At 42.8% G+C, this 25,077-nt stretch overlaps 1 protein-coding gene across 4 annotated transcripts in view; it reads right to left on the reverse strand.

Moving 5' to 3' along the window:
* Nucleotides 1-25,077, reverse strand: part of LOC146798907 (inverted formin-2-like) — a 368,077-nt gene that overhangs the window by 134,794 nt on the left and 208,206 nt on the right. For all 4 annotated transcript variants that reach the window (XM_085626263.1, XM_085626262.1, XM_085626261.1 and 1 more), the window contains exon 16: nt 4,863-4,933. In XM_085626263.1, the coding sequence (XP_085482389.1) occupies nt 4,863-4,933 (71 nt within the window). The remainder of the gene's footprint in view (nt 1-4,862; nt 4,934-25,077) is intronic.

Below are 25,077 nucleotides of genomic sequence, written 5' to 3' on the forward strand. Positions count from 1 at the left end.
TGAGCGGCTTGTGGCTGGGCAGAGAGCCACAGGAAGGTGTTGATAACTGCAGGCTGATGGGATTCCTGGCCCGCTAGGACCAGCCTCTGATGGCGATGAAACAGTTTTCAGTGATGCAAATATGCACACAGTTGTCAGTTGCCTCTTTGCTTTAGTTGCTGGGCTCCATTCTGCCTCTCTCCATATCTTCAGGCAGATGCTGGCGGATGACACATAGTGTACACCCGGACCAGATGGGGAACCACATGTCTGGCTTGTGAACAGAGGGCAGAGTGACTGACAACAAGTAGTTGTCAGTCAAAAACAAACAGGGAAATCAATGTTGTGGATCTGTGGGCTCTGGTGATATACAGCAACAACTTAGCAGGGCTCAGGCAGACAATCACCTTTACAACAAGTAGCCTTGCCCTGGGACCGGCACATTACTGCCTGGAGGTGCAGTGATAGACACTAACACAAACAAGCATTTGCAATGCAATAGATCTCGCAATTGCGAGATTTTGAGCTATTGCCATTGTAAATGACAAGGTCTTTTATTTGTGCTTTTCTTTTTAAAACATAAATAAAACGCATTGTCATTTACAATGCCAATAGCATTAGCGAGAGTTTAAGCTATTGGCATTGTAAATGACAATGCCTTTTAACTATCTGTTGTGATAAATAACGCATAAATAAAAGGCATCATCATTTACAATGCCAATAGCTCAAAGTCTTGATCATTTCTTCAATCTCTGTCAGAAACACAGAACAACCTCGACCCTCAATTTATCTGCCCCACTTAGTCCCGGGCTCACATGGCCCTATCAGATGTGTTGTACATTCTACTTATGTATCATTGTGTGTGTGTGTTAGTGTGAGGACGTTTGTGTGTATCTGCGTGTAGTAGATGGTAGGTGTATGTATTAGTGTGTGAGTGTGTCTTTGTGTGTGTGTCTGGGTACGTGTTTATGTGTATTTGTGTTTTTGGGGGCGTGCTTTGGTATATATGCGAGTATTTGTTTTTGTGTATGTCTGAGTGTGTGTGCCGGTGTATCTGCGTAAGCTTAATTGTGTACTAGTGTGTGTGTGAATGTAACCGTGTGTTAGGTTGTGTACTTGTGTGTGTAAGTGGAAGCGTGCGTTTGTGTCTCTCTCCAAGTCCTTTCTGCACCGGGTTGCCTTGGCTGACTTTTCCTATGCAACACCAATACATCAATAAAAGACTGTGTGTTATATCAGCACTAGTGGTACGGACTTACAGTGTGGGGCGGGTGGAAGGGGCAGGATGGGCAGCCAACAGCATGCCGTGTACAGTGTCGTAAGTGTGGACCCGTGCCTGCAGCAGAGAGCGCCTCCTGCGCACCGCCATGTTTGCAAGCCCTCGCCACTGATGTTGTAACCACACAGCCCCCAAATAAGCCACCTTAGAAATATTCATAACATGGTGCATCTCCGAGGGGCAGGAAGATGGTAGGAGTAGATTTCTACAAGTCCTGGCCCACGTGATTGGCGAATTAATTCAGCACGTCCCTTAAGAAACACGGAGTCTTCATCATTCTGCCAAGCAAAATGAACTCTATCAGACTTGAGACCTGAGGAGATCCCAAGAATATAATATACAAAGGGTTAGCAGTCTCTGTTCTCGGCACTGCTGTCTCTTTTCAGAACAGGATCTTGGTACGTAAAGATTTTTTACTTCATTTTGTGAGTTCTATTCTTAATGAACTTAGCTGTCATATGCTTGATAAATTGCACCCTTTTTTCCCTGCTCTGCGGCCATACGCCAGCCAGAAGTCAGTATGGATGATATACAGACCTTCTCGCTATTAATGAACGAGACCTATTGCATTGCTCTCCTTAAACCCCATATTTAAGCACGTGATTTTTCTCCTTTTGCACCCTCCAGTTTTATGGATTGTAACCCTCGGTTTAGAACAAGAAGCAGCACACACACACACACATACTGGTTACACACAGAACTAGCAGCACACACACAAACAATCACACTAGTTACACACAGGACAAGTAACAGCACAGACACACAAACCCACACTAGGCAGACACACAAACCCACACTATGTAGGACATGAAGAGCAGCACAGACACATCAACTCACACTAGGTGCACACAGACAGCAGCAGCACAGACACACACACACACACTAGGTGCACATAGAATAGCAGCACAGAGACACCAACCCCCACTATGTGCACACAAAAGAGCAGCACAGACACACAACACTTGGTATACATAGCAGTGATAGTGGCACTGCCGCCTGCTCCTACAGGATACACCCCGGTGACAGACCTCCCGTCGCTGTTACTCACATTGCCCAGTGCTGCCGCTACAGCACTGTTACCCCCGTAGTGAGAGCTACCAGATCCGAAGAGCAGCACGCACCATTTGCCTAAGGTAAACAGTGCGACAGCGAGGCACGCTCAGCTGCTCTTTCCCTCAAAGAGAGCAATGACCTCTGGGTGTGCCTCGTCACCAGCCGCTACACAGCGCTAGGAAGCAGAACACTGCTCACCTCCATAGTCCCAGAGTTTGGTGCAGAGACAACAGTGGACTGTCCAAATAGGGCTCCGAGGAATGGGGGCACAGACTGAGGGGACGAGGGGAAGGGGGTGCACCGTGTGTGAGAGCATACAAATAAGGGAACGGCACCTCTGTGAGAGGGGGAGGGGTGGGAATAATACATAACACTGGACACAGTATTATGTATTAATATATGCGGTACTCTTTATGTCGACCCCTCAAAATTAAAGGGCGGAGCGAATTATTAATAAAGTGAGCGCGGTGTCACTAGCGGGCGCTGCGCTCATGACCGGTAGGGGCGGGCGACTGTGTCCTTACAGATCCTTGTCTCTCAAACGCCAGACTAGCTCCTGCCTTCACTTGTCCGGCGGATCTCCCTCCTGTGTCTATCATAGACCCTCGCCCTTTCCCAGCTCCACCCCCACGCTGGGCCACCCCTCAAATTAAAAACAATGTCATTTAAATATGCTGGAGTTGGAGAGAAAACAGCTGCAACTCGTTGCATTATCGGCAGACAGATGCCCCCCACAACGTTCATATTTGGAAGCGGCTTGTAAACTGCGTGGGTTATAGTCACTGTGCAGTTGCCACACGTTGCTTACATAAACTATTAAGAATCCAGTGCCATGGGAGGCATCACCAGTAACCGCTAAAAGCCAGACAGCCAAACCCTATCTATTTTATACTTATGCAAGACTTGTAGAAAATAAAATAAAAACCAAAAAACTTGTACAAAGAAACAAAGACGGAGATCTAACATTTACAGACCCTAGACAACAAGCGCACCTCCGGCCCTTCTGTGTGTGTGTGTGACCACCAATGTACGAAAAAAATACAGGGGGTATCAAAAAAGCACAAAATACAATCAGAAAACAGTAAACAAGCTACCAACACACCCTCCTACATCACAGAAGACAAAGATGGTGTGGGCCAGTCCAGATGAGCCGTCCCAAAGAGAGACAGGGCGGTATCCAAAAAGCCCGATTCCCAATCACAAGCCAGCGTTTACCCTAAACTATGACGCCAGCCAATTGAAAACCAGGGCTTGGCTTAAAGTCCCCTTCTAAAATATCGATTACTATAGGTCTCGCAGAGCACACAGCGCATGCATGCTGCAACGCTAGGCGAGATCTAAAAAGTGTTAGCCGATCGGCTGGTGCGTGGTTCTCGGCAGGGCTAGATCTCCATGATCACTCACAGATTCTGAACCAATGAAATGGTGGGTAAAGAGACTAACTGTATGTCACGTCATTGACTGACACTGCTAACATCAAATTACTGTATTGTGGGCTGTTCCAAATTGCGAATGTCACTACCAATAAGCAGTGTTTATAGGAGGCTGATCTGAAACATTACTCTATTATATTTTCTTTTTGATTGCATTTGCTCCAGTACAAAACTAAAGATATCTTTAGGCCGGACTTAAAAAGAGCCATAGTTAACCGGCATTTATGCTATTATTACTGTATTGACATGAACATCTGGAAGCAGAGGTCTGATGAGGTCAATATACTCACAGGAGAATTTACAATGAAGGTGACTAGTGAGGGGGTCTTATTTATTGGCTTGTTGCACACGTTTAAAGTAGCTTGTTTTAATACATTGTAAGTGCTTAAAGGGTAATTTTAAAAAACATCTTTTGAAAACAGACGCTGTAGGAAGAGTAAAAAAAAAAAAAGGCAGACCTTCCCTAAAAAAAGAAATATATTTAATAATTAGTAGAAATTGGAAAATAAGTTTCCAAAAGGAATAAATATCCCAAAAACTCAGAAACACACTAGAAACAATCATTTCACTAAATCCGATGAAAAGGTGCATCAGGCAATATTAGTTTGTTCTTATTGTAATTTATACAGCAGCCCTCCACCGCCCTACATGTGCCTGTGCGTGCTAAATGTGTGGAATTTCTATGCTTCGTTTAAAATTAGAGCTGTTGCATTGAAATGTACCCCGCTGTTCTATTTCAACCCCAGTTCTCGAATGTTTGGAGAAATAAAATAATATTTTAAGGATTCTTGCCCTAGTGTTGGCAAGCATGGTGAGTGAAAACACAGCCATGTTGCTGTGGATGTGTAAACCTCATCTGAATGTTCAGTGGAGGTGGTATGGTGGAGGAAAGATGTGTAGCTTCAATAGACAGAAAGCCGGGCAACCAGAAAAAAAAGTTTTGTTATGTTATGGTATTTAGGCTTCTAAAGCGCGCTTTTACCCAAGGGTGTCCTGGCGCTGAGCACTGTCTAACTGGTTTCCCTCTGCATCTGAACTACTCTGTGAACAACCACGTTTTCAACCGCTTCCAAAAATTAATTCCATTTATATCATCTAAGAAGAAAAGGTGCTCTTACCCAGCTGCTTTGGAAACTGACACGAGGTCCTTTGGAAGCTCCAGCAAGTCAGTGTGATTCTTTTCAACCTCCTGCACAATAAAACAAAAAACAAAACAGATTGGTTACAATCCACTACACCATTTCTGATTTCTCTTCACAGTATGAAGATTACGGACACCAATGAATCCATGACCCATGCGCCACCACAATCTTACCAATAAACTGTTCTTTGGTGGCACAAATTACTATGACTTTATTCTGGACTTTACTCTTGGTGCATGCTTTGCGCCAGCCCCCCTTTCCTGTAATATTTTATAAAATTCTGTACAATCTGTAGACATTTCATTTTCTATGCTGTATAAACAGAAAACAAAATAAAGCCCACCTGATCTTGCTGACCCAAGTAATAGGCATCACAGAACAAGATGTTTGCTTGGGAATTCCAGTGCAGCATTGCCTTCAGAAAGCTATGGAAATGCCTAAGTAACTAGGTCAAATGTTTGGTGAATTTGCTATAAATTAAGATTGGCCCTAAAGAGTGTGCTTGCTCAGTTCAGACAGATTCCAAAGACATTAGAAACTGATCTAGGACCTCTACAGTTTCTTGATAGAGCCCAGCCTTCAGTTAGAAAGAAGTGCAGAAGGTGTGGGGCTTTTTTGGGTAGTTTTGAAACTCATTTTATTAAATGTGACGAACATGTGACTATGAGTTGTTCAACAAACTGTGCATTCATCTTGGTGTAGGTCGTCATCAATGTTAATCAATACAGGCATTCCCACCCAACAGTTCGTAGCCTTTCCCAAGCGACATTCCACAGGCTTTGATTATGCAAAGTTACATGTGCGGGTCACACCTCCTTAATGGCAAATGTAAGAGTTATCATATATAGCGATTATTAAGTGAGTTGTCCATTGTCAGAGCTCATGTAATGCAGCTTTGGAAGCCATTTTTCCAGGAAATCATTGCTTCTTTCACAAGTGACATGACACAGTGCCTCATATGTTCCCATGCCACATCCTCATTGTAGCAGGTAACTTTACGTACCAGGTTCATGTTTTACTCATTGTTGCTGCCACTAATAATTAAAACACCAGTGCCCACTCCCAACCCTGCAGTGCTTCCATTGTTTCTGGAAATAGGCCCAACAATAACATGTCTGGCGATGCAGGAATAAGAAGTCCCATAATATGCATTCGGTCTTAAAGAACCTCCTGTCTGATTTGTTTATTTTATCTATAGTGAGAACATGTCCAGAGTGGGTATCAGAGCGCTTTACGTGAAGGGGAAGTAAGAGTTAGGTGTGATATCAAGAATCAGTCACATATACGAACGAGGTACAAACATAGAGGAATGACAAATTATTAAGCTTGACCTCCATAGGAAGTCAGCAATATAGTAGTCAAAATCAGCAAATATATAACAGAGATAAATAAAATAAAAAACAAGAAAGGTGTGATCTTAGGTCAAAAACTTGTTCATCAGAAATGTTTTCACTTCTTTTTTGAAGCAGGCGTAGATGAAATTAGGTGAAGGTACGGAGGTAGAGAGTTCCAAATGTTCGGGGTGATACACCAGAAGGCTTTGTAGCACATTTTCTTTTTGAGGAAAAGCGATGGTTTCAGAAGTAGAGAGCTAGCACTTTGCGATGATCTGCATTCCCCCAATAGATCTAGCTTTTGTGCCTAAAAACTGAGAGTCATGCACGCAATCTTTAGTTTTATCCTTGCCTCATATGGGAACTATTTCAGGAATTTTAGATCTGGGGAGATGTGAGTATTTCTTTTTGTTCCAGTATGGCAGCAGTATTAAGGGAGGCCCTTAGGGGTTCGGTACTAGTGTGTCACTACTTTCGGAGGAGGGTACCCTATGTAATACAGATTTCTTGTGCCTCATTCAAGTCCCTCTACATTCTCTCCCCAATTCCTCTCTTATTGCTCTATGTGTGATTTACACATATTTCTATTTGACTGGGTTTTTGTGGTTCAGTAAAAGTTTGTATAAGCAGTAAATCAACGACCCAGTGGTGGGGAGGAATTGTTGCCTCTATCTTATTAGTTGGGCAAAGAGCTCAATGTCCAAGTTGTTAATACAGCATGTTTACAATTTAAGTAATTTATACTTTGTCATTTTTAAAGTGACCTAATTTGCCCATCTTTGAACTGGTACCCGATGGTCTGACATTCCTCTTCCCCCTGCTTTTTGTAGCCACCTCAAATAGAAGGCTGGGGTACAGTCTAGAATAAAGTGTAAAGATGTGTGTGGTGAAAGATATGTTGCACATTGCTTTTCCTGTACCATTAAGTCCTATACCATGATAAGTGGTCTTGTAAATGTGGTTGGTTTTTTTTTTTTTTTGGCCTCATACATACGCCAGATAGTGATTGCTCTAGATGGGAACTATCCAGGCCCTCCACACCGGCCATCTCGTTTCCTGCCCTCAGGGCCTATGTGCAGCCACTGGATTCCCCCAGAGAGGACTGTCTCCTTACCCATTTCCGTTTACCGCTGGGAATCCCGTTGGTGCTAGGAAAGGATGGACCACAAACCCCTGGCTTAATCATTGGACCCATCAATCTTTCTTTAACCAAGCCAAAAGTGGAGACCAGAACGTCTCCGTTCTCCTTTGATCACATGCCATGTCTGACTGGCTAATCCACATAATATTTCTCAAACAGTCGGCAAATTTGGGAGGGATCTCAGACTTCCATTGTCTACAGATTTCTCTCCTGGCAATGACAATCACATAAAACACGAGTTGTGCAGCAATATTCGTATTATATCCTGGTAAAATGCCAAAAAAGATCAGTCTGGGACAACAGGTAATTGGTACACATAAGAGCTCTTCAAGAAAACTGCAAACGGACCCCCAATAACAAGAGATCTTAGGACAATCCAAAAACATATGGGTATCATCTGCTGCCGGAAATTTACATCTTGGACAAAAAAACTGTCTGATAATACCCTGGACAGTTTAGCCGGAGTCCAATAAACCCTATAAGCCGTAAACAGATGGTTTCTCCTCAAATTAGCGGGTTTAATGATTCTCTGAGACATAAAAAACGAGTCTCTCCAAATTTTTTGTATCTCCTCCGTATTCCCTATTAAGCCATTGCCCCAAAGTTTCTGTACCTCTAGAGTTAAACTGTCCCCAAAACCAACCAGTAATTGATACCAAAAAGAGACTTCCCGTTTCCAGCCTCCCACCCTACAGATAGAATCCAAGATTGGGAAATCCACTGTCGATCCCCAAGATTGTCTAACCCACCACGCAGACAATTGGTAAAACTTAAACCTAGTTAGGGATCCATTCGTTAGATTTGCTAGAGACTCCCAATCCATAAGCCTGGACTCACAACACAAGTCTCCCCATATTTTGACTCCCGCTAATTTAAGAGGCTGAGATAGTTGATCTAGGAGGCATTCAGGAGTGCCAGGGGAATCCCAGATTGGGGCGTGTAGATTGAAATAAGGGATCCCGAGAGTTTTCCGAATAAATCCCCAATTCTTAAGTGCTGTTTGTAAAATCTTAAGGCGGACCTTTTTAAAGAATTTTTGGTCTCCAAATTTAAGAAGGAAACACTCGAGATCCTGTGGTTGATCATGTAATAGAGCCTGAAAAAGATGCCCTTGTGAGGAAGAGTCCAATTTGTTAACTAGAATTCTAAAATTCTTAAAGTGAAAGGCATGGCAGTATGTTAGCAAGTCAGGTAGAGCCAGTCCCCCTACATTCAAACCCCTCCTCAATTTCTTCCACGCTATCCTGGGCGATTTAGTGGCCCATATAAACAAACTTATCTTTCCTTGAAGAGAGGCGATATCCTTATAGTTAAATAGTAATGGGATAGAATTAAAAAGAAACGTGATTTTTGGGAGGATAATCATTTTAACGAGATTTACTCTCCCGTAGATATTAAGCGGGATACTTCCCCATCTCAACATTAGCTTACAGGCTTCCTTGACAACCAACTAGTTTTAGAAATATCAGCTAATTTCTGAGTTAAAAATATTCCTAAGTATCTGATTTTTAAGGAAGGGGTCCTGAAAGACCGCCCCGATATTGTTTTGGAGAGTGAAATTCAAAGGGTGCACAGGGACCCTTTCAGACTGCATTCAGACAGGAAAGTTCCGAGAAAGATCCTGGTGAATTTTCAAACTTATAGTGTTAAAGAATTAATTCTTGGCAGATGTTTATCTAGCACCAGTCTCCTCCATAATGCACATCCATATCAAATTAGATCAGATATTGGGGGGAAAACTGTGCAGAGACAGTGGGAGTTGGGTTCTAGAATGCCAGAATTAAGATCTTTAGGTGTACAAGTTCAGATGAAATTTCCTGCCCTTCTGAAAGTGATGTGGAGGAACAAAATGCATAATTTGAGCCAGCCTGAAGATGTGGACATTTTCTTATCCCAGATAAAAGAAGAAAGGGGTAAGGGGTAAGGGGACTTGAATGTGAATATGAAATGAGAGAGTAGGGGGGAAAAGGTTTTTGAAGGAGAGAGGAATGTGGGGAAAAGAGGGGAAGAGAAAAAAAAAAAAGAAAATATATAAATATAAGATAAAATAAAATAAAATAAACAAAAATAGGGAACGTAGGGGTAGGGGACAGGTGTATATAGGTGTATATAACCAAATGTTTCTGCTGTGAGTATAAATGGCATATGATGAAATATGTTTTGTGGATGGTAACTCCTTTTTTATTTTGTGTTTTATTTGGCGTGATATTTGCATGCCGTTGTCACTGGGGTCTGGGCTCCTGAACAGGCGATTTCAACGCCAGGTATGAAGGGTGGGTTCCTCACGGGAGGGTGTGGGAAGGGTCATAGGGGGGTTAGGAAATTAATAAAACTGTCCTTGTATTGTGCAAGATCGCTTTTTCGCGTTAATTGCTCTAGATGTTTGGTAAGGTTGTGGAAATGTGGATTTTCCTGATCAGTTATGTCCCCTATCTTGGACCCCAACGGTTCTATATGCATGTTACAAGTACATGTATGTTCCCTCCAGTTCCAGTTTCTAAGACGCAAACATATGTGTGTCTACCGTCAACATGTTCTCTGTCAGATCCGCCATCAATGGGCTGGATATTCGATTCCTAAGTATAAAAGGCCACCGACTTTATATGGCTAAGTTACTTCATCTTTACAGTTCAGGCGAGTAGGCCCGATTCTGTCCTCAAAGCCTTTCCCTGCTCTCTGTCTCTGACAGCTTCAGCTTGAGCTCGCATCTGTATCCATGAACTTTGTCCTACTCCCTGTGCAGCTAACGGTGCCTGCCTCGGCTAGTTTTCGCCTGTCTGCCAAGAAGTTGTATTTCACCTTCGAATTATCTATTTTGCTCTTCAGCCGATGCATTCCTGTCCAGTGATTTAGGTAAACATTTCCTTTAGCTCACAAGCAAAGGACTCAGCCTTTCCGTCCTCCTGCAAGTGATTCATAGCCCTGTTGCCATGGAAAGTTTTCTGCCCCTCGCATCTCATATAGACACTTAGACGCTTGTACACGCACACAGTCAGTATAGAATAGATTCTGTCCGAGAGTCTCTTCCTTGTGGATAACATAGTTCTTTAAACATAGGATGTTAGATATGATTTGGGATTAGGATGACTTGACCCCAGACTTCTCGTCTCCACATGTAGAGCTAAATGTCAAGTCCCCTTCACCCCCTAGTTGCACGTCAATTACACGTCATGCTGCCGCGCGCGCATCTATGCCAAGTATTATCTTATAGATCCACCTATGTCTGATAATTCTAACCAATCATGTTTCTTTTATTCCTTATTACGCCTAGTTTCGATTATGTCACTGTCACGTCATTTTTCTTATCAAATGTTACGCCTTCTACATTCGTTTCATTGTAATGTACTTATTATAAAAATACATGTCTGTTAATAAATTATTGTACTTCACTTCCTGAACCTTCGTGGTGACGGAACCTGAGGGCCGCGACTCGAGTCGGCCATTTTGAATGGAATAAAGCCCATTAGAAACCTCTTATACCACGGATTCTGCCTCTTGTTATTTTGAGCTATTTACTTTAATTTAAGATTCCGCATGAAATTCAGTCCGGTAATATTTATTTTATTTACCACATAATGGCGCCCGAACAGGGACACTTTCTCATCTCACGCGCCGGCGGTGCGTTGCAGGCCCGGTCTCCTGCCACAGCTGGACGGACCATAAACGCGTACCAGCAGGATTTCCTGTAAGCTCCCTCCGGTCAAGCGGGGGCGACTGAGGCTGCGATCAACCCAGACGAGGCGGTGAGAAGTGCGAAGTATCCCGACCAGAGCCTAGCTGAGAGAGCAAGATCCGAGGTATACAGAGGCCCACCAGGTTTTCCGAAATTCCGACGTCCAGAGGGTCCGATGTCCGCAGTTATCGAGTCCTGTCCATTCTCTGAGGCCTTCCGTTTCAAGGAGCTACTCGGTGAGTACCATCGCCGAGGAGGCGTGTTGACGCGCACATAGGTTGTGCCGGTCAAGACGGATTTGGGTACACAAATCCGGTCTGCACTGTTTAGCAGTGTATATGTACTGTTTAGCAGTATATCAAGTATTCCGAAGTATTCAGTTATTGTCAAGAATTCAGCGTGGTGATTAGTTAGGCAGACTGTCATCATTGTCGATCATTGTTATAATGTTTAATGTTTAATGTTTAAAGTATTCAGAAAATGTCTTGCATATTGTGGTATGAATGACTGTTCATTGTTCACTGTTCATTATTGTGTTTCTCGTATTAAGTAAGTTCAAGAGTAAGTATCAGGTCAGTTGTCAATATGCCGCTCTTCTCGAAGTTAAGACAGATTACTACCAGAAAAGGGGTGCTTGAAGAAGCAGTTCCTATTCCTCCTAGAGACACTCCAGGACATTTCATGTACCATAAACATGGCTTAGATGCCATATTGTTTCTTGATCTATGGGTAGATTATACCAAAGGATTACCGGAAAGTCAAAGGTGGCCCATAGCGGGAACCTGGGATGCAGAGTGCATCATGAAAGTGGAGGAAGAGTTATGGAAAAGAAAGGTCAGACAGTCACAGAAAGACGCCGTTGAGTTATGGCGTAAAGAATCTCATAGACGAACAGAAAAAGCACGTAGACAAGAAGAGAGGAGTAAAGAGAGTTCAAATAAAGTTCAAGAAAATCTATTAATTGAGGAAGGTATCCGAGTGAAATCAGAACAAGTAAATAGACAAAGAAATGCTCTTATGAATGGTATGTATCCCCTTCTAGCCGAAGGACTACCTAAGGCTGTTACGGAGGTGCCAAAAGACTTGCCACCCCCATTATTTCCAATTAAGGTACATCCAAAGGGGCATCCCAGAACCGCAGAAGATGTTTTTCTTTCCTCGTATCTAGATGACGCAGCTCCCGAGTATGCTAACGCCACACCACATAGACCGTCTGGCGGAGGGGTTCAACGTCAGGATCAGGTATCTGCACCCGTGCAACAGCAAGTCCCGACGCAAGCTTCGGCAAGCACATCTGTTTCCGCATCTGTCTCCGCAGTCGACTCTACAGGGGTATCGACGCCCATAGTTGCTGTATCACGTTCGACGAACCCTTTCACACCCGACGCCCCAGATGGGGCCACGGGAGGTGCTAGCAGTATTTTTACACCACCTAGAATAAATAAACTTGTTTTTCAAGAGTCAGCACATTCACGTACACCTAAGTTCGTAAATGAACGTACGCTTAAGGAACTTCTTGTAAATTGTAGATATGACCCGGTGGTTGGTAAAGAGGACGAAATGGTCCTGGCATCATTACGTATCAGACGAGCCGCAGAGTATTTAGCAAGGTTACCAGGGATGGCTATGCATCTAGATAACATATATCATTTTGTTCAAACAGGACGAGATCCAGGATGTATTAACAGAGCTATGGAATTCCAGAAAGTAGAGATACAAGGGGAACTGTTACGTTTCCTCATAAACTGTGTGATCAGAAATCAAGATCGTCCGGGGGTAGACCGGAATGCAATGCTTATTCTTACAAGATGGAGTCAGAATATATCAGAAGGGAGACACGATAAGCAAAATTGTATAATAGCCATGTGCCGAAAAATACGTAAAGAAATAGAGCGTATTCATGAAGAGAGATTGGGAACAGACGAGTTTGAGCAAGATGAAGTGTCCGAATCAGGGGACTCTGCAAGACAGTCAGAGACCATAGCCTATGTAGGCAGAGGAAGATCTTGTGAAAATACTAGATGTTTTTCTGATCCAATACACTCTGTATGTCCAAATAATAGCAGAACGTATCCGACGCCTGTAATAAATCTGAAATCTCCTGAACATTCGTTTCAAGCCGCAGATAAAATACTACGAGAACGAAGGGGTTATCACCTCCTCGATTCCATGGATGAGCAAGAATTAGCCAGATCAGCCGTTCACTGGATTGTTAGTCCTGAAAAATACGGTGATGAGACCGTAGCACACACGTTTCTCAACCTCAGTACAGATGAACAACGTTTAGCTGGAATCTATATGATTCAGCAACTCCTCATATTATATAAGAGCCAACATGCTGACCCTGGTCCTTTACCTGATATATTAACGGAACTACTTACGTACAGATGGAGAGGTTCTAGTAACAAGCTAATTAAAGAGATATTAGTGTCACGTAAGCAGTACGTCCTTTTTGTAAATCCAGATTCTCTCTCCCTGCCCCCCAGAGAAAGAGCACCGTACTACATGGATAGACAAAATCCTTTACGGGAAGTGCACCCAATAAAAGGCGAAGACAATGAGTTTCACCGTGTATTTGTTTACACACCCATATCAAAAATGGAATTATTAGAAATGAAGAAAGTAGTACCTAGTCATGACAAAGACCCAGCGGGTTTCCACCGAGAAATTAAAGACATGTTACTGATGGGAGAGTACACCTTTCCTGATATTATGACGATATTAAAAGTGCTTTTGCCTGCTGGCATATATGAAAAACTGAAAGAAAAAGAGTGGGAAGTGGGAGACCAAAAGATAGACTGGACAGCATTAGCAGAGGAAGAAAGGGGCCGAACTGCAGGTTCGGGGCTCGGGGATAAAGTTAAACTATTACCAGGTTTACTAGTACAGGTACTGCCACGTTTATTAACTACAAAAAAGGAAGATTGGGGTGCAATCACAGCCTGTAAACAAAAGCAAGATGAAGACACAAGCGATTATTATGCTCGATTTGAAAAATGTTTTGGTATAAATAGTGGTATAAAAGCAAGTAGTGACTCATATCCACATTTATTTGTGACAAAATTAGTGGAAAATGCATTGCCTCCAGTGAAGAATAGAATATTGAAATTCGAGAGTACCTGGCAAAGTAACACTCCGTCGCAAATGCTACAAATGTTACAGTATCATCACAATAGAATTAGGGATGAACAAGAACACGAGCATAGACGCATGAAGGATACAAAAATGAAAATGCTAGTTTCTCAGACAGTACCAGCAGATGGTCACAAAAAGGGTGTGACACATTCTGGTGATTCTGCAGTTCCTGTAAAAGGAACCTGCAATTACTGTAAACAACTAGGCCATTATGTACATGATTGTCAAGTCCTGAAACGAAATATAGCTACAGGTATTGCAAAAGAGAGACCACGATTAGTTAGACAAGATCAGAATGAAAAAGGAGCTATGCAGCATGGACAGTCCGTGCCAGTTCAGCAACAGTCTATGCCAGCCTCACAGCAACCCATACAGTTTGTGCCAGCTGCACCACCGTTGCCTGCTACTGCCACACAAACCACAACACAACAAATGTATCAGACTGCACAGTATGAATACCCTGAGTATCAGCGTTACGCATGAACCAGCCTAGAGAGGGAAGTTGACTTACCGCTTATCGAGATTCCGGTAGATCAAGAAGGACCTTATGTACATAGTGAATTATTAGGTCAAGATAGAAAATTCTTACTCGATACAGGGGCAAGTCGAACAACCATAAAACGTAGTGAAGTTCCAGGGGCACCCCTCTCAGGCTCTCAAAATGTTTCCCTTGGTTTTTCAGGAAAACCTATTGTTAATGAAGTATCACAGCCTCTACCACTTACGATAGGACCTTTGACACGAATTACAGATTTATTGCTTACTAAATCATGCCCAGAAAATTTGTTAGGAATTAAAACTCTGAAAGCACTAGGAGCCATAATATGTTGTTCTCCGGAAGGAGTAAGGTTGTTTTTGCGTGATTTTAAAGGTCACTATGTGTCTAGAGACATGGATCCCCGACTACAGATTTTACCAGTACATCTATGGGCACAAGGCCCTACGGATGTTGGCTGCATGAACATTACACCCTATCGAGTTACATTGAAAGCAGGAGTGGTACTACCACGAATGCGACAATACAAGTTACCGCATGATGCTGTAGTGGCTTTGTTGAAAATCATTGATGAACTAATTGCCCAGGGAGTAGTTGTAGAAACAGACTCCAATGTATGTAATTCACCGATAATTCCGATTCTTAAACGAACTGATCCTACTGCTCCGCCAGTATACCGATTGGTTATTGATTTGCGTGAACTAAACAAGTGTATTGTACCACAATTCCCTGTGGTCCCTGATATATCATCATTGTTGACAGCAATTGATTCCGAAGCAACATTCTTTACTGTAATTGATCTCAAGAATGCCTTTTTCAGCGTCCCAATAGATCCGGAAAGCCAATACTTGTTCGGATTCAGTTTAAATGGGCGCAGCTTTAAATTCTCACGCGCTCCCCAAGGATTTACAGAAAGCCCCAGCATCTACAGCCAAGCACTGAAACGAGAACTTGACAGTATACACATGCCAGTCAATACTGCACTGCTTCAATATGTCGATGATCTGCTGATCACCGCGAGAAGCGAGCCAGAATGTGAAAAAGCTTCTCTGACAGTTTTACATTTCCTAGCCGACAAGGGGCACAAGGTGTCCCCTTCTAAGCTGCAATTCTGTGTTCAGCGAGTTATTTATCTTGGTCACTCGCTGTCCAAGGAGGGAAGGCAGCTTACACCAGATCGTATCCAGTTAATTGCTAACATGTCAATACCCCAGACACAGAAGGAGGTGCGGGCTTTCATAGGCCTCACTTCATATTGTAGGCAGTGGATCCCTCAGTACGCATTTCTAGCAAAACCACTCATTCAGTTAACCACACAGGAGGCAGCCACATCGACTGTTCTCCCTTGGACTCAGGAACATACACAAGCTTTTGAAAGCCTAAAGGAAGCTTTATGTCAAGCACCTGTTTTAGCAACACCATGTTATAGCAAACCTTTTACACTCTTTGTTACAGAACGCGAAGGTACTGCCTTGTCAGTACTCACTCAGGATCAAGCAGGATCACGCAAGCCATGTGCTTATTTTTCCAGTACATTAGATCCCGTAGCTCAGGCTTTGCCTGCATGCCTGAAATCAGTGGCAGCGACAGCTTTAGCAATCAGACAAAGCGATGCCATAGTATTAGGACACCCATTGACAGTTCAAGTACCACATGCAGTAGAGGTTCTTGTGAACCGAACACAAACGCAACACTTGACCATAGCAAGACTTACCGGTTATGAACTGACATTGTTTCAACCACACATAGAGATCCGACGGTGTAATACATTGAATCCTGCTACACTATTACCTGTAATTGGAACAGACCCACTAGCTCATGATTGTGTTGAAATCATTGAAATAAAGACGAAACCTAGACAAGACTTGACAGACGTTCCATTGTTAGATCCAGACCTGACGTTGTATGTAGACGGATCATGCATGAGAGCAAGTACAGGAGATTTAGTGGCCGCGTATGCAGTCACAACAGACACTGAAGTTATTGAGACACATTGTATAGATATTCTGTCAGCCCAAGCAGCAGAACTTATTGCTCTAACGCAAGCCTGTATTCAAGCCACAAATAAGAAAGTTAATGTATACACTGACTCACGTTATGCATTCGGAGTTATACACGACTTCGGCGTGCTGTGGCGAGAGAGAGGTTATCTAACGTCCCATGGTGCCCACATTCAGCACGGACCCCTCATTCATGCCTTGTTAGACGCAATACATCTACCCACTGCTATATCGATTATGAAATGTAAAGCACACACGAAGGTTACTGATACCATTTCTCAAGGCAATGATTTAGCTGACAGAACAGCTAAACAGACTGCTCAGAATCGCACATTAGACATGACAAAGCCAATAGTTCAGACACCAACACAGTGTATGACAATTAAGGATCCCACACTTGACGTAATTGACATACAGACACATGCCACAGCAGAAGAAATAAAGAAATGGACTGAACTAGGAGGGATCCAGACAGATCAAGGATGGATGACGAAGGAGAAATCTGTATGGTTTCTCCCCGATTCCATGGTTCAAGCCATTATAGCTACAGTTCACAGTCCAGCACATTTAGGAGAGAAGGCTATGCTAGACAGCATTCAGCACATTTGGTTCAACAAACATTTACGAGCAGCAGCTAAACAAAAAGTTCGTACCTGTATGATATGTTGTCAGTTTAATCCAGGAAAGAGTGTTCCCGTAGAGCAGGGTGGATTTCAGCCTCCTGACCATCCTTTTGAAGTCCTCCAGATGGATTATATTCAGATGGAACGTTGTCGAGGATTCAAATATGTCCTCGTAGTTGTCTGCGCTCTCTCCCGTTGGACAGAGGCGTATCCCGTATCAGATTACACTGCCCCGACTACTGCCAAGCAGCTAGTTCGAGAATTCTTCCCACGGTACGGTTTACCACGTGTTGTATATTCAGATAACGGTCAGCCTTTCTCATCCGAATTAATGAAACATGTCTCACTCCTGTTGGGATATCAGTGGAAATTCCACTGTGTCCGACACCCCGAAGCAGCAGGTCTCGTAGAAAGACATAACCAGACACTGAAAATCAGATTGTCCAAAATATGTAGAGAGAAAGGTGTCGACTGGATAGTAGCATTACCAGTTGCACTCTTTTACATGAGAATGGTAGCACACTCTAGAACAGGGCTATCCCCGTATGAGGTGATCTTTGGTAGACCACCGAATATGTGGGGGACGCCTATACCACGTAAAATAACTGATGTTGACTGTAATATGCTGACAGATTACCTGGCTTCCTTGATGTCTGCACTACAATCTTCTCGTTCACAGGTAGCTGCAGCTTTTCCCGACAACACTGAGGCGAAACCCCATGACGTTGTTCCGGGTAATCTTGTCTTTGTGAGAAATTTTGACAGGAAAAGTCAATTGGAGCCCAGGTGGAAAGCACCCAAGTTGGTCCTGTTGACCACAAGAACAGCCGTGAAGATCGAGGGACGAAAAGGGTGGATTCATTCCAGTCACGTAAAAAAATTTCATGGACTACCTTCAGATATAGACACTGTGCCCTGCACTCCCTCACAGACTGATTCAAAACTTCCTTTTGTTGAACAAAATGACTCTCAGTGCTATAAACAGAAACTCAGGTCCAGATCTAAACTGTCGGACGATTTGATTGTTTAAGTCCTCTCCAAGGTGAAGCGGTTGAATCTGTCCCGACATGTACCCCTTAGGTCTGAATCATGTAGAGTCCAGAATCATAATGAAACGACATGCTTATTGTAAATTACTGCGTAACCACTGTATTGTGACATTATTAATTTTGTTTTCCTTGAGTTTTTTAATAGTTACTGCAAGTATATTGTTGCATATGTATTATCCTGTTTCTAAACGTGTTTTCAATATAACTGATGAACATTCTTTTAGTGACCTACCGCCACATGAATTATCCTATAGACTTGCGCTGCGCAATAACACATTCATTAGTATGTTACATCATTCCCATCAGACTAGTAATGCGACCAATTGTTGGGTGTGTGGCCGACTCCCTCCCTATCAGAATAACAAAGGAGTTCTGCCTTTCTTTCCACATCCGTTCACACACAATGGCTCCTGTGGAGCATGGTTTAGTTTATTAAATTCCATAGACCCAGACACAGCAGTTTATCAACAACATTGGATATGGGGAAATCTGAATCTAGTTTTATTCAAAGTCTGTCACCCTAATAAGGAGGGTCACCTCAGTAGAACAGGAACTGATCTAGAAAATGAAGTGTATAAATTAGGTAATTTTACACCTAATCTTATGATTTTGAATGTCAAATCCGAAGTTAAACTAATTCTGCCCACTATGTCAGTATTTCCAGTTAAGGGTGAATTATGTGTTAGAAAAGTTGGTTCCAAACACATGGGCCATAGCCAATGCGTTACTACAGTAGAATATAGTGATCAAGGTAAATCTTCATTTAGAGCTTCTCGCCATTCCTACTTTATATGTGGTCAGACTGCATATATGCGTCTGCCTCTAGATTGGGATGGTACCTGTTACATAGCATTCCTTTTGCCACCTGTTTTCCTAGCTCCCCCTGATTATTATCGAAATTTTCATTTAGTACACAATAGAGAGCAAAGAGATCTCCCAGTTGTCGATTATACTGAGACATCATGGGACAAGTATGTAGATTTCAATAAAGGTATCTTTCCCTATATAGGTACTATATCAAATAGTAAGCTGATACGCAGACTCACCAAGACTCTTGAAGCTGTAGTAAACGAGACTATAGCCGCCCTAGGCAATCTGACAGAGGAACAATCAGTGATGAGAATTGTTGTTCTCCAGAATCGTCTTGTCCTTGACGTCATCCTGGCCGATAGGGGCGGAGCTTGCAGGGTCATCGGATCCAGCTGCTGCATATTCATACCAGAAAATTCGCCATCTGTATATAAAGCTATAACACGCCTTCATAAGATTGTAAGCCAGATACACGAGGATCCAGGCACTTGGACGTGGTCCGGGTGGTTTTGGAGTGTGATATCAGCCTGGGGATGGAGAGTTCTATCCTTCCTAGGTATTGGCCTTCTTATGCTCTTCAGTTGTTGTCTATGCCTGCAATGTGGACCAGCGATTTGTGGTCTGTGTGCCACATCGTGTATCCCACATCAAGGTTTTCGCTCAAGATCCCGGAAGAAGAAAGAAGAAGAAATGATGCTCCATGAGCAAATCAATGGAATGATGAAGATTGATGTCTCGTGAAGGGCAAGAAGGGGACAAGGAGGGAATGTGGAAATGTGGATTTTCCTGATCAGTTATGTCCCCTATCTTGGACCCCAACGGTTCTATATGCATGTTACAAGTACATGTATGTTCCCTCCAGTTCCAGTTTCTAAGACGCAAACATATGTGTGTCTACCGTCAACATGTTCTCTGTCAGATCCGCCATCAATGGGCTGGATATTCGATTCCTAAGTATAAAAGGCCACCGACTTTATATGGCTAAGTTACTTCATCTTTACAGTTCAGGCGAGTAGGCCCGATTCTGTCCTCAAAGCCTTTCCCTGCTCTCTGTCTCTGACAGCTTCAGCTTGAGCTCGCATCTGTATCCATGAACTTTGTCCTACTCCCTGTGCAGCTAACGGTGCCTGCCTCGGCTAGTTTTCGCCTGTCTGCCAAGAAGTTGTATTTCACCTTCGAATTATCTATTTTGCTCTTCAGCCGATGCATTCCTGTCCAGTGATTTAGGTAAACATTTCCTTTAGCTCACAAGCAAAGGACTCAGCCTTTCCGTCCTCCTGCAAGTGATTCATAGCCCTGTTGCCATGGAAAGTTTTCTGCCCCTCGCATCTCATATAGACACTTAGACGCTTGTACACGCACACAGTCAGTATAGAATAGATTCTGTCCGAGAGTCTCTTCCTTGTGGATAACATAGTTCTTTAAACATAGGATGTTAGATATGATTTGGGATTAGGATGACTTGACCCCAGACTTCTCGTCTCCACATGTAGAGCTAAATGTCAAGTCCCCTTCACCCCCTAGTTGCACGTCAATTACACGTCATGCTGCCGCGCGCGCATCTATGCCAAGTATTATCTTATAGATCCACCTATGTCTGATAATTCTAACCAATCATGTTTCTTTTATTCCTTATTACGCCTAGTTTCGATTATGTCACTGTCACGTCATTTTTCTTATCAAATGTTACGCCTTCTACATTCGTTTCATTGTAATGTACTTATTATAAAAATACATGTCTGTTAATAAATTATTGTACTTCACTTCCTGAACCTTCGTGGTGACGGAACCTGAGGGCCGCGACTCGAGTCGGCCATTTTGAATGGAATAAAGCCCATTAGAAACCTCTTATACCACGGATTCTGCCTCTTGTTATTTTGAGCTATTTACTTTAATTTAAGATTCCGCATGAAATTCAGTCCGGTAATATTTATTTTATTTACCACAAGGTCAGTATTGTATGAGTGGATCAGTTAGCATAAAATTTCTCTCCGGGAACGTCAATGGTTTAGGATGCAGCAGGAAACAATGGAGGGTCTGTGAGTATTTAAAGAGTATGGAAGCCCATCTCATTTTGGTACAGGAAACACATTTAGAGGCAAAATTATGTGAACAAGCCTTCCGTACATTGCGGTGGGTTCAGGATGTATTATGTTCACATCAGACAGGTTGCACTAGAGGTGTTGCCATAATTATTAGATCGAACAAAGGGATTAAGGTCCAGAAATGGGAAACAGCCAATTCAGGTAGATGGCTAGTGGCGGCTCTCTCTATAGCTGGTTTGGCCTTCACGTGTGCAGTGTATTACGGCCCGAATGAGGATGATTCAGGTCCCATTTTAAAATTGAATGCATGCCTCTTACAGTACCCTGCCCCGGTTATCTTAGGGGGAGATTTTAATTTGGTTTTCGATGGGCAGGTAGATCGGACCTCAAGGGCTAAATATTGCGTTCCAACTAAGACTTTAATGTCATTGAAGAATATTATGAAGGATTATAATCTATTGGATATCTGGAGAGTGAAAAATCCAGTTCAAAGAGAGTATTCCTTCTACAGCAAGAAATATAGGCAATTTTCAAGAATAGATTTTATTTTGGTGGATCAATCCTTGCTCTCCAATACTGTCGCGGCCGCGTATACCTTGGTGGGCCTTTCCGACCACTCACTGGTTGAACTTGTTCTTAGTTTAAAACTTATGAATATGGTAACTAGATGGACACTCGATAGATCACTCCTCACGGATGACAAAGTGAAGGTCCTAGTAAGTTCGGGAATAACTGATTTTTTTCATTTTAATCTTGGTTCTGCCACTGTACAAATGGTTTGGGAGTCCTTCAAAGCTTATTTAAGGGGCCTGTTAGGTTTGCAAATGTCATACAGGAGGAAAATTCGTAAGCGAGAAGAAACAGATGATATTAAAGCTATTAAAGATAAAGAATTAGATTTACAGAGGGCTGCTTTGGTAGATAGGGAGAGGATTCCCAAACTTGAGAGAGAACTGCTGGAATTACAAGCAGCGTTTAGCGCGAGATGCGATAAGATTAATAAAGAAAAATGGGAGGCCAGCAGGCTGAAAAATTTTGAGTATGGAGAAAAGTGTGGAGCTCTCCTAGCCTGGAAATCAAGGGTGGATAGGGTTAGGAATAATATAAAGGCTGTAGTACAAAGGGAATCTGGCTTATTAACTTCGGAGGATGAATTGATTAGAGATGAGGCCATGGGGTTTATGTCTACTTTATATCAAGAGGATACTAGAGTTGGATTGGGTGAGGTAGATGAATGGCTCAATTTGGGTAATCTGCCTCAACTGACAGAGACAGAGAAAATATATTTAGCCAGCGAAATTAAAGAGGGCGAAATACAGGAACAATTAAAGAAAATGAGCAGAGGGAAAGCCGCTGGCCCAGATGGGCTCCCGATAGAAATTTATTCTGATAATCCTGAAACTGTTGTTCCCGTCCTTAAGACACTTTTTAATAGTATCCTTTTACTAGGAGAGCCTATTCCCCCATCTTGGTCGGAGGCCACTATAACCTTGCTAGTCAAACCTAACAAAGTCCCACAAAAAATGGAGTCGTACAGACCAATTTCGTTGTTAAATTCGGATCTAAAAAATTTCTCTGGGATACTGGCTACTAGATTGGCGAGATCCATTAAAACAATTGTACACCCTGACCAGAGAGGGTTTATACCAGGGAGGCAGCTTAACGAACTCACGTTTCAGGCTTTAGGGGCAATAGATGATGCTGAAGTGAATGGGCTGCCGCTGGCCATTATAGCAATAGACGCAGCCAAGGCCTTCGATCGGGTTAATTGGGGGTACCTTTGGGCCTCTTTGAGGAAGTTCGGCTTCCCTCTATTGTTTATAGAGGCGGTTAAATCCTTATACTCTGGACCTCGTGCAAAAGTCTTAGTGAATGGGGGGCTATCGGACTGGTTTAATATCACTAGAGGTACAAGGCAGGGATGCCCCTTATCCTCATTATTGTTTAATGTTTATATAGAGCCTTTCGTTTGTGCACTTAGAAGAGATAACATAATCATTCCTTTTAAAATCGGTGAACTGGAGTTGAAAGCCGCACTGTATGGTGATGATCTCTTATTATATACTTCTAATCATGTCGAGGCAATCCCGCGGCTTTTTGAACTAGCGGAGGAATTCGGAAGAGTCTCGGGATATAAAGTTAACAAAGAAAAAACGGATATAATGGGTTGGAACAATTTAATCCCGATAGAAGGGGCCAAACAAAAAATCAGATACTTAGGAATATTTTTAACTCAGAAATTAGTTGTAAATGTGGTTGTAGTATATCCACAACAGTCCACTTCTTATGGACAGCTGTATAAAGTCTCAGAGAGCCCTTTAACTACCGCCCAGTCCAGATGGAGCAAGTGCTTATTGGAGTGTGTGCACGGAACCATACCCCTACAAAAGTTAATTATGCTGCTGTGTAATAATTAATTATGATAGGGAATCCTAACCCACCTTGACTCACTAGCAATTTTAATAGGATTACCAATAACCTTGGAAGTTTCCCTTGCCACATAAAATCTAGCATTTGCCTCCGAAGGGCTGCGAAAAAAAAATTTGATGAAGAATTGGACCACCTGAAACAAGTACCGGGATAGAGGTTATTTTTCAAAGCTGTAGTCTTCCTGGGCAAGGAGATGTATATATGCGGCAGTCCTCAGTTTCTCCTTCAAAAGCCTAGCACCTTAGCACTATAAAATTCAGACAGTCTTCTTATTTGCATTTTTGCAAATTTCACAACTATTTTAAATGGGTACTTGAATTGAAGCACTCACCTTTGGCCTTTTCCAGTTTATTGGCATAGCAAACACATTTTCTGAATTGATGTACTGACAGGACACACCTAAAAAAATCTTTCTACAGCTGTAAGGAGAGCAGATAAGAAGCCCGGTGCATCAGTCACTGCCAGATTCAAATCTCAAGCAATGTCAGGGAGTTGACCAAGAAGCATGGATTACAGTTGGTGGCTCTGCAGGCACTTTAAACCAACAGTGTTGAATTAATTTCAAGAATGGAAAGAAGGGGTGGTGGGGGTTCACAGAATGTCCACTCAGCCTGGTGAAAGGATTTGCACTTATAGAGACTGCCCATGTGAGAGCATTCAACAACGAAGGCATGTTTCCTATCAATCCTTGAAGCCTCACGTAGGGGCATATCAGCAATAATTATCGCTAAGCGCACTTCGCGCTAGGATAATTATCGCCGGCTAGCGTGGGTTTTTATCGCTGAGATAGCGTGCTATTAGCAACGCCTATCTTAAAAGCGATAAAAATCCTAGCGCTAACTGCCAAACGTGTGATTATCGCTGGAAACCCAGCGATAATCCCACGAAGTTTGGCGATAGCTTGCTGATAGGGCCTCACATACTTAGCCATGATATCCACCTTCCATAGGATATCATGGCTAAGTCAGTTTCAAAGCAGGCGTAAGTAAAGAAGCGATAACAGAGGTTATCGCTACTTTTCTTGTCGCTATGCTGCTTTGCATGAGGCTTGATAATAGGAGAAATGTCGCTTAGCGACATTTCTCCCGTTATCCTGGGGAGGAACGCCCACGTTGCATCTCATTAGAGATGCAAAGATGGGCGTTAAGGGAAATGGAGATAAGGCAAGGTTTCATGCGATAGCGTGACCTTGCACATAAGGTGATCAAATTATCGCCGCTTTTCGTCCAAAAATTGACGGAAAAGCGGCAATAATTTTCTAACCCCTGCTTGCTGATATGCCCCAATGTTTGGCAAATGCAACGGCCATCTTGGATTATCAGGTATAACTTCTCTTGTGTGGGACAACAGGAGCTGTGAGTTTCTTATCTTGATGAATGATCTGCTTCTTGAAGAGATTAATTTTTAGCTTCTTTCTCAGGTGGGTACACCTCTTTGGGGAATGTTATTTCAAAG

Source organism: Triturus cristatus, chromosome 9, assembly GCF_964204655.1.
Source record: "Triturus cristatus chromosome 9, aTriCri1.1, whole genome shotgun sequence".
Classification (NCBI taxonomy): domain Eukaryota; kingdom Metazoa; phylum Chordata; class Amphibia; order Caudata; family Salamandridae; genus Triturus; species Triturus cristatus.